The following is a 9,245-nucleotide window of genomic DNA, read 5'->3' on the forward strand; positions in this document are numbered from 1 at the left end:
AAAGTTGGGCCAACGATTTCAAAGCGCTTCTCATCAATGCTTGCATGCGTCTGGGGTGACATAATCCCTTAAAATCCGAATTGAAAGAAAAGAGTGTTGCGGCACTGAACTCAATAAAGTGATTAATGAGCATCTGAGTCAAGGCCCACCTAGTAGTCATGAACTCTGAGGACATGACTACATTGACACTGTGAAGTGAGAGATGATACTGAAACAGCAAGTAGTTGTTCCCTAGCCGGTGTACTTTTGACTAGTGTATTTTACCTTCACATTTTCTGCAGCTGAAACACAAAGTAAACGCGGAGAACATTGATTTGATAGTTTTATTCACGTAGTTGCCTGCATGAGTACATAAATATATGAAATAATGGAAAGTATTCAGCCTGATTGCATATCATCTTGATCGATATCTTACTAAATGTTGCCATAGTAACAGTCTGACATTCATCCGGGTGCTTACTCTTTAGCTGGTCCTCCCTTTTTCATATCGAAGCACCTCTTGATGCGAACGAAACAGCAGAGTTCACCAGCACAGGTTGGACTGTGCTTCCTGCACAGATACAGCAGCGCCACACATGCTTTCTGCAAATGGAATACAGTATTTTGAGAATGGAATATAGAGCTGTTTTCATTGAGTTTCAAGATCAGAGTAGTTTCACGTTTGCCTTGATTTTGTTTCATGAGCTGGGATTGGTCAACAAATTCGCGTGATCTAGCTTCTTGGCCGAATAGAATGAGAAGCAAAATCAGAGCCAATCGTGTCTTGCTCGCACACGTTTTCCCGCGCTCCGCCGCGCTTGGTGCCAGTTACATGTATGATTGGTTCATTGTAGTGTTTCAGTCTGTTTGGCCAAAGTAATGTGGTCTATAGAATACCGCTCCAATACGTGATTGCGTTGAGAAAATGATGTTTTCTTTCAGTGAGTGAAACAGGCAAACTCGTGCTCCGAGTGCTCCAATCACTGAGCTACAGGAGACTCGTGGGATCTAAGGCCATTAAACTAAATCTGTGTTGTAGTTTTAAATTTCTCTTCGACTGCTCAAAGTTGCACACGAGCTTTGAGGTAAAGCTGTCGCTCTATCTTCATATATGCTGTACATTGAGGTCATTTCAGGAATCTAAATTTAACTAATTTAACCATTTCCTATGCCGGAAAGTGAATGGTTTTTCAGTGCATTATTTAATACGTTACAGTATTTTATGGTTACCTCTAGTGGTGTAGCGCAGTAGGGCTTTGGGTGGTTTACAACGGCACACTTGATGAAGTTATCAATGCAGGCCAGTTTCTTGCAGGTATCGTGTCCTGAATTCTCCCAACACGTTTTTCCACTCTCAACACAAGGTTTCTATAAAGAGAAAAACAAATACATCCATAGCTACAGGTGTTACTTTCTCGCAATTCATAGCTACAGGTGTTACTTTCTCGCAATTGGGTTAATAATCACTGTATTGATATTAGACATTTTTCTCATCCACTTTTTAAAGTTAAAATAATCGGGGAGCTATGAGGAGAGAAAGAATGTGATGTCACAAGAACGTGAAGTTCGCAATAACGTAATCCAATTTCGAAATTTCTTTCGAGGCAACATGCACAACCGTTTATACAAACATGAAAAATAAAAACAAATTTGTCATATCTAAACCACGTATACGTTGATATTTGCTGTGACTAGGTCAACTGATGCCAGGGAAGGTACACCAACTTTGTAGTTAAAAAGAAGCAAGTATATAAAAGAGCTAATAAAAGAACGAATCAGTCATTTGGGTTACCATCCATTCTGGTGGTTCGGGATGATCGCTGGCAACCAAGGTATCCTCGGGAAGTCCCTGGTCTCTTAGAACTTGAGCTATTCTTTCGTCATGTCGCTTGTCCAAGAATTGAAAAACAGCTTTGTTAAAAGCCATCTCTTCAGTGGACACATAAGCCACAAAGGCGCTGATAAGGAGAAGAGCTGCAAAAGTCTTCATGTTGTCTTCAAGACGCGTGCAATTAACACTGCAATTTTATGACAAGAAAGCGCCTTATATAGAAACTCCAAAGGCTAACATAGTTTGGCGGTTGTTCAGTCAAAAATCTATGATCGTGAGCTGAAACAATGGGTTGAGAAACATCAGTTATCCAAACGTTTACTCAGCTTAAACTTGTTTGCTTGGCGTCTCATAGGTGTAGTGGTTATCAAATAAAGCGTGGATTGATGAGTTTGCACAGCTGAGCAACTAACGTGCACAAAGCTCGCACTCTATCCAAGCGAGGGTCCTTGCAACTTCGAATCGATATTAAAATTCTTTTGAGTCAGCTTGAAAATTTATTTGTTATTATGCACCGCCGGAGAAATTTGTTGCGTTTAATTTTCCAACTGTGCTGTTGATCATAAAAAGTGCGAGTTAATAACTTTTGCATGGGTCTTTTATATTTGCGACAAACAAATACTGATTTGAAAGAGTGTTAGCACAAGTTGGCTTCGGTCAATATCTTTTTTATTTTCGATAGTTACCGTTAAGATTATTTGTAGTTCAACACTTAATTGAGACCCAGCCACAGATAATTTATGGGAAAGGGTTGAAGTGCTTCTATTTTACTTTCCATATATGCGTTATTTTTTAGTTAACCTAATTTGTGTCATCTTTGGCGTTAAATAAATTTTACTTAAATTTGCTGTATACGTGCTTTAGAATGATTAGTGGTGGTGTTACAGCTGAAAATATGAATAAATATTATTTGTAATTTTTTTGTGTTCTAGCTGTTGTACTTTGGTTAGGAACTCGATCTAGAAACGATTGCAAAATTGTTAGATCCGATCGAAGTAAAAATCAATACGCCCATGTGTGCAGATTGTGATCGTTTGTTCGTTGCTCTTGTTTCAGTTTTATTTTCCGCAAGGGCTTCCTTCAGTTGGACAGTTAACCCGCCGCTTAATTGTGTATAGCTGAGGTTATCCACTTAAAAAGTACTGTTCGCAAAGAGTAGGGGACGTAGTTCCCGATGTTGTGGTGTGGTCTTTGTGTGTATATTCTCATGGTTGGGTGGGTAAATGCTCGGAGATATTAGCTGCATAAGCTACTCTACAAAACTCCGAGGGTAAATATAGAGATGAGATGAGATGAGATGAGATGAGATGAGATGAGATCTTCGTCGCTGCATGATCTTCTGAGGTCCGGTACTGTCAAAGTTACAAGCTTACAAGTGCAATCTAAGCCTGCAGTGGATAAGAGGCAACTTTTTTGGAGAGCAAACGCCACGCTAAATGTGCCAAAGTGTTATGCTTAAAAGCTGTCATATTGGATCAGGAACAAGAGGAGAGAAATAGAGAAAGAGCGAGTAACAAAACAAAGGACCAACAGCTTGGGAGTTGTCTAAATACGGCGCAGCACTTTGTGCTGGTTTGTTTGTTTGATTTTTTTAGCGAACAATGCTGTAGGCTACAAGTTTAACAACCCAGGTGTCTGACTGATTTCCTTGTGACAATTAAAGACGCCGGAACATTGGCATATATTGCACCCTAGCTGCCCTAGTCTAAACAGTCCACACACTCGATTGTTTGATGTTTGTTGACAGTTTTTGAGTAAAATTAACTCATGTAGTGCAGGAGCCCTGTCGGTGATATTTTATTCTTGGTTTCATGTTGGTATTTTTTCCATTGGCACGGATTTAGAATGTTTAGCGCAAAAAGCGTAACCCTTTCGCAGTTAATAACAACTTCATTCAAGTGTTGATATCAATAGCTGTTGCCCACCAAGTTAGGACACTATAAAATTAAATGATACATATCAAAATGTTCGCAGTCGAACATTTACAGACAGTGTCTACACGTTAATTAAATAACAGTCTAAAATGATAACTATATACAGCGTTTAGGCGTTAAAACGAGTTCATTGAAGGTAAGAACAACATGAAATACAGTTCTGACGATCATTTTATCAGTAGTAAAGCGAGCAAATAAGCTTTTATGTTAGACTAGTGTACCAGCTTGGATTTGCAATGGTGCGCCTTTTGGCTTTTTCCCTTGCACATAATCTGTTGCTAAGTTTCACACCGACATGTCTAGCATGCTAATCCGGCAATAACACGGCTAGTTAATGGTTCCCGGAATTTGTGTGTGTGTGTTTGCTTGTTTGGCTGTGTAGTTTTTCAGTAAATAGTTATCTCTTTGCGTCAACACCTGCTGTTATCAGCTGCTCACCATCCATCGCTGGAAAAGCTTCCTTGAGGCAATAATTTTAATAAATTAAAGCAAGAACACCCACCAGCTGACTTCGGTGGATATCTGTTCGGAAGGCTGTTAATCGACTCAGAAATCCGCATTTAGTTTTAAAGTTTTCAAATTTAGTTTTTTAGCGCCTTATGTACAAACTCCGAAGGCTTAAATAGTTTGGCGGTTGTTTAGTAAAAAATCTATAATCGTGAGCTGTAAAGTTTATCCAAGCGTTTAGTCAACTCCAGGGGTCAATTTTGCTTGCTTAGCGTCTGATGTGATATTTCAAAATTTCGTAACACTGGAAAATTAATTCCTTTCGTTTACGAAGGGGCAATGCGAAAAAAAGGTAATCTAGTATTTTCTTAGAACCTATAACAGCTAGTAAATCCGGAAAATAAAATTCCGTTTTCTTAAACTTTCTGCAACCAACAATAAATTTTCAGCTGAAACATCTGAACAGATCATCGAAGACCAGAGTGTGTTAACTGACACAAATATGTCTTTGAAAGAACACAAAACAATCTGGAAACTGGCAGGAGACAACATCTTAGTTGTGGGTGCCTCTGTTAAGGCTAAAGTTGAAGTTAAAGCACTTCAGATGGGAAACTGATCACAGCATCACTCATTCACGACATCATGCATTGTTGTAAAGGGAACTCAGCGCTGAATTCACAAAACGACTTATCCTGTTTTTCACAACATAATTATTCCGTCTTTTTGTAAAGCTATCGGTAAGAGACACAGAAGGTGTGAAAATTAAAAAAAATTGTTCATTTTCACTATAAAGGTTGGGACATTTTAAACAGCGTGAAAGGTGCGCTAAAATCCTTTATCAACTGTTATACAAATATTTGAAAATTCAAATTTGAATTTTTTTTAGGTCTGATAAACGGATTAAAAATTTCATAGAACCAAACATGTATTTTTGGTGCTCTAAACCTAATTTCTTGGTTCTCTTTGTTCCTTGAGACCTCCTTTTCTTTTATTCTAATATCATAAAATAAATATTTTGCTGTTTTCACGAGGCACTTGAACAATAAATAGATTACTATTTTCAAAATTAAGTTTTCGCTTGAAATACTGATTAAGTGAAATTTTGATGTTAAGGAAATTTCAAAGTATTTTTATATTTTATTTCGCTCGATATAAAACCAGACGTCCAATAAAAGTGATAAATTCAAGTTCATGACCGGAAAAGGAGAAATAAGTAAAGAAACCTGGCGAACAAGTATTGATCAAACTTTCTGCAAGAAAGCTGAAGTCTAAGCGGTTTTTTTCTTCGGCAAAACGTCAACTCAAAATGTCGTTACACTGGAAAAATAATTCCTTTCGTTTTCGAGAGGGGCAAGTGCGTCGTTAAAAAATCCAAGAAAAGGTCATGCAGCTAGCATTTTCTTAGAAACTACAACAGCTAGTAAATCCGGAAAATAAAATTCCGTTTCTTAAAACTTTTTGTAAGTTAAATTTTCAGCTAAAACATTCGAACAGCGCAGTCTGTCTTAGCTTACACAAATATGTCTTTAAAGGGCAGAAAACTATCTGGGACTGCAAAGGAGACAACATTTTAGTACGTTGCTTAAATGTTCTAGTTAGGTGACCCTGTTAAAGCTATTGATGAAGTTAAAGCACTTCAGATGGAAATAAAATCGCCGCCGACCATGTTCACGGCATCGTGCATTCTTGTAAAGAGGAACAACTGCCGAATTCACAAAAAATGGCCTTGGAACACAGAAGACCGCAACAATGTGAGTTTGTTTCCGTAATGCTCGTTTCTGTTAAAGCAGCTTTTAACCAACATCAGAGTTTCTGTCCGTATTCGAGATTGGTCTAGTAGCAGTGACGTTTAATTTCTTTGAGAATAAACTGTTTTCATTTTACCTCAAATGTTTTCAAGCATCTTTCTGGCCGCAACAATAGATGACCTTAATATGTGCATTCTTCATCCCAGTACTGATCGATGCTAATTAAAATGACAAGTTTCGCAAGCTTATGAACTCTGCCAAAGTTTATAATATTACTCTGGACTAAACTGAGCCACGATCGATTCTCCTAACTTGTTAGAAGAAATATTTGAAAATCCATTCCATAAATAAATTTGTTCCAGAGTTTAACGACCTTTACCATACCGCGTTCTACTTCCGTTGCTAGAGAATTAAAGTCTTTTTCTTGTCCTTCCTAAATTAAGCGCTTACTAAAAATAGCAAAGTTAACATATGTCCAGAATTTTGACAACTTATATATATTTCAAAGATCTGACATATTAAAGATACGTGTAAAACGGTTTTGGTCATTCTCGTTCGTCCCTAAACTGCCTAAACCTAAAATAAAACACGGTGTAAATTGCGTCTCATTTTCTTCAAGAGCGAAGCAGAAAGAAATATTTCTTACTTTTGAGTTCTCACAGTTAGAAAGGTTTAATGCCCATCCAAAACGCCCCAAGTTCAAAGAGTGAACCTCAAAAATTGACTTTAAACTAAGAATAACTTCTATTATCTTGAGGAAGTCCAGCTTCATTTCCCTTTATCTTTACCGTGTAGCGCTCGCAGTTCAGTTCAGAGTGATAACATAAAGACCGAAACAAATTTAGATGAAACTAAGAGAGTTTGGGCGAAACTTAGGAGATTAAAATATGAGAAACAAAAACAGAAATCTGTAAAGTCGATTTACTTTTGGCGGGGTTGATTAGGAATGCTGGTACGAACATCTCTTGCCGTAGTGAGAGGACCAGTGTTAACAAAATCATTCTCGGGAAATGCCTACTTTCGATGACCTGGAGGAAAAGTGCAACTTAAAATCAAATATTTAAAGTTATGCTTATAATTAAGAGCAATATCATTACAACCTCTTTTGCTTTGTTTGTGAAAAAGTGCGCGGTTTTGTTTTCTTGTTTGTTTACTTAAGCAAGGAACAATGCAGGACTTTTATATTACAAAATGTTATATTTATATTTTCACTTTGAAAGGAATTTAATTTCGACGGACTAAAGTGTCCACAAACAGGCGCACGGCGGGTTAGATAGTGCTAAAGCTGTCAAAATACACCTGAAGACCTTTTGTCTGAGCGAAGTTGAAGTGACATGCGCAGTATGGGTCTCGGAGCACGCGATCCTCTATAAAACAGGTGGGTAATTTCTTTATCACATCGTGTTTTCCAGAGCACAGATTATCACCCGTCAAAATGAACGCAATGTTAGCTTTGCTGTTCCTCGCCACAGTGGGCGCGTATGCAGAGATTCAGATGGAATATCATCCCCAAGCCATCCTTCACTACCTTGAGATGGAAGATCGGCAAATGGCGAAGAAAGTTCGCAGCATCATCAAGCTAGAAGACGCACCAGCATTCAAACCAAGCTTTCGCCCAACTGGACGTTTGCCTAGCGGCTTCCCTACCGGCGTTCCCCCCAGAATTGTAAGTATTGAGGAGATTCAGCGAATTTGACTACCGTTCTATAACACTCGGTATTACCCATTAATCTAATCAATCACGTCCACTTCATTTAAAACGCTTTTGTCGCACAAAGCGTAATACCCTTTTAAAATTCTCTCGAACACCAGCTCGTCGTAGAAAAATAATCAGTCTGTTTTTAATCATTTTGAGGAGTGTTGCTGGTTCAACTCCAACGCTATAAATGTCAAAGTTTGCTTACATTATCAATCGCTGTAAATTGGCAGAAAATGCCAAGACTGAAAGGAGAAGAAGGAGTATATTTTCAGCAGCCAAATAAATTTTTGTATTTTTTTTACAGGAGATTGCAATTTTGAAACGATTTCTAACCTAACGCATAACTTTTCCATCAGTTATTCACCCCAAATATTTTTTCACTTATATTTATGATGTTCACACTTTCAATACTACATTCTGCTCCAAGGAATTTTCATGTTAATATCAAGATCCACTAAATTTGCGTCTTTTGCTATTTTCGACGTTTTCGTTGAACTGTTTGCATCTTATTGAAGCTGGGTTTGTCACCAGGTGGGTACATTAAAAATTATTTGGAGATACAAATAAAGTTAAACTGGTGGATTAAAAGCGTTCTAAAATTATTTACAATAAAAATGTTCCCGACGTTTCGGTCGCAATCACGGACCTTCTTAAGGGGAAGTGAAAGAAAGACTAACAAGAAATGACACATATCCTGAATTTTAATCAGCGTCTTGTTTATAACTGTGCTTCTGCATAATTTTTCTTTCACTTCCCCTGAAGAAGGTCCGTGATTGCGACCGAAACGTTGGGAACATTTTTATTGTAAATAATTTTAGAACGCTTTTAATCCACCAGTGTAACTTTATTTGTATCTCCAAATAATTTTTAATGTTTGCATCTTGTCTCGCGTGAACTTAGGAAGAAGCAAGAGCAAAATTACTTCACCAACTTCCACTTGCAGCAATCGATTTTCGTCTCTGAAAGCACTAGCTAAATCTGGGAAGGTTTACCATCCACAAGCGAGTTTGTTCTGAGAGTGATGGACATCCAGCCATTGCGTGCACATAGGGGATGTTACTCTAGATCTTTAGCCAGGGGCAAAACCTTTTTCAATGCATGACGACACTTACCTTGCTGTTGTTGTTTTAAAACCAGAAAGCTTGCATAGTAAAGGCAGTTATTTGCCACGAGAATGCCGGGGAGGATGCTTGTGAGCATCTCAAGTGCATCAAAAAGACTGGCATATGTTTGCACGACGCAGGTGTACGGATTGAACATTTGCTTCCAGCCATGGTATGTGCTGCAACCTTAGATAACATAAACAAAGAAATCAAAGTTTAAAAGAACTCTCCTCCCCCTCTCCCCCAAACACACACACAAGCGCGGGAAAACGCGTGCGAGCAAGGCATGACCGTTTTCGATTTTGTTTCTCATTGGCTGAGAAAGTGGCGTTAGTTCTCTGAACCAATCACAGAGCGTACATCTTTATTTTTATGTACTGTAAGGTCGCGGCTCATCAACTCCTGCGAAAAATTTACCAACGAATTTTTTGGCGTAGTCTATTAGGATTCTCACGGCGGTCATATTGGAGGTACGAAAGAATAAAATAATTTTCCTTTGGGAAG

General features: G+C 38.2%; 2 protein-coding genes across 2 annotated transcripts in view; one reads left to right on the forward strand and one right to left on the reverse strand.

Moving 5' to 3' along the window:
- Window positions 1-309: 309 nt before the first annotated feature.
- Window positions 310-2,005, reverse strand: LOC146471996 (uncharacterized). The gene is made up of 3 exons (XM_085120870.1): window positions 1,772-2,005; window positions 1,210-1,347; window positions 310-582 (listed from the first exon to the last, which is right to left on the reverse strand). The coding sequence occupies exons 1-3, from the start codon at window positions 1,967-1,969 to the stop codon at window positions 457-459; spliced, it is 462 nt and encodes a 153-aa protein (XP_084976996.1). The 5' UTR covers window positions 1,970-2,005; the 3' UTR covers window positions 310-456.
- A 5,333-nt stretch (window positions 2,006-7,338) lies between these two features.
- Window positions 7,339-9,245, forward strand: part of LOC146471997 (uncharacterized) — a 2,667-nt gene continuing 760 nt past the window's right edge. Inside the window, exons 1-2 of the mRNA XM_085120871.1 lie at window positions 7,339-7,605; window positions 8,776-8,913. Of these exons, the coding sequence (XP_084976997.1) occupies window positions 7,375-7,605; window positions 8,776-8,913 (369 nt within the window). The 5' untranslated portion in view covers window positions 7,339-7,374. The remainder of the gene's footprint in view (window positions 7,606-8,775; window positions 8,914-9,245) is intronic.

Source organism: Pavona decussata, unplaced genomic scaffold, assembly GCF_977016875.1.
Source record: "Pavona decussata unplaced genomic scaffold, jaPavDecu1.1 SCAFFOLD_102, whole genome shotgun sequence".
Lineage (NCBI taxonomy): Eukaryota > Metazoa > Cnidaria > Anthozoa > Scleractinia > Agariciidae > Pavona > Pavona decussata.

What these genes read in the sequence shown, in the direction of transcription:
- LOC146471996 (XM_085120870.1), bottom strand. Translation starts at nt 1,969, where the DNA reads ATGAAGACTTTTGCAGCTCTTCTCCTTATCAGCGCCTTTGTGGCTTAT. An exon ending in CCGAACCACCAGAATGGATG is followed by an intron (nt 1,348 to 1,771) that starts GTAACCCAAATG and finishes TTCTCTTTATAG; the next exon opens with AAACCTTGTGTTGAGAGTGG. An exon ending in ACTGCGCTACACCACTAGAG is followed by an intron (nt 583 to 1,209) that starts GTAACCATAAAA and finishes TTCCATTTGCAG; the next exon opens with AAAGCATGTGTGGCGCTGCT.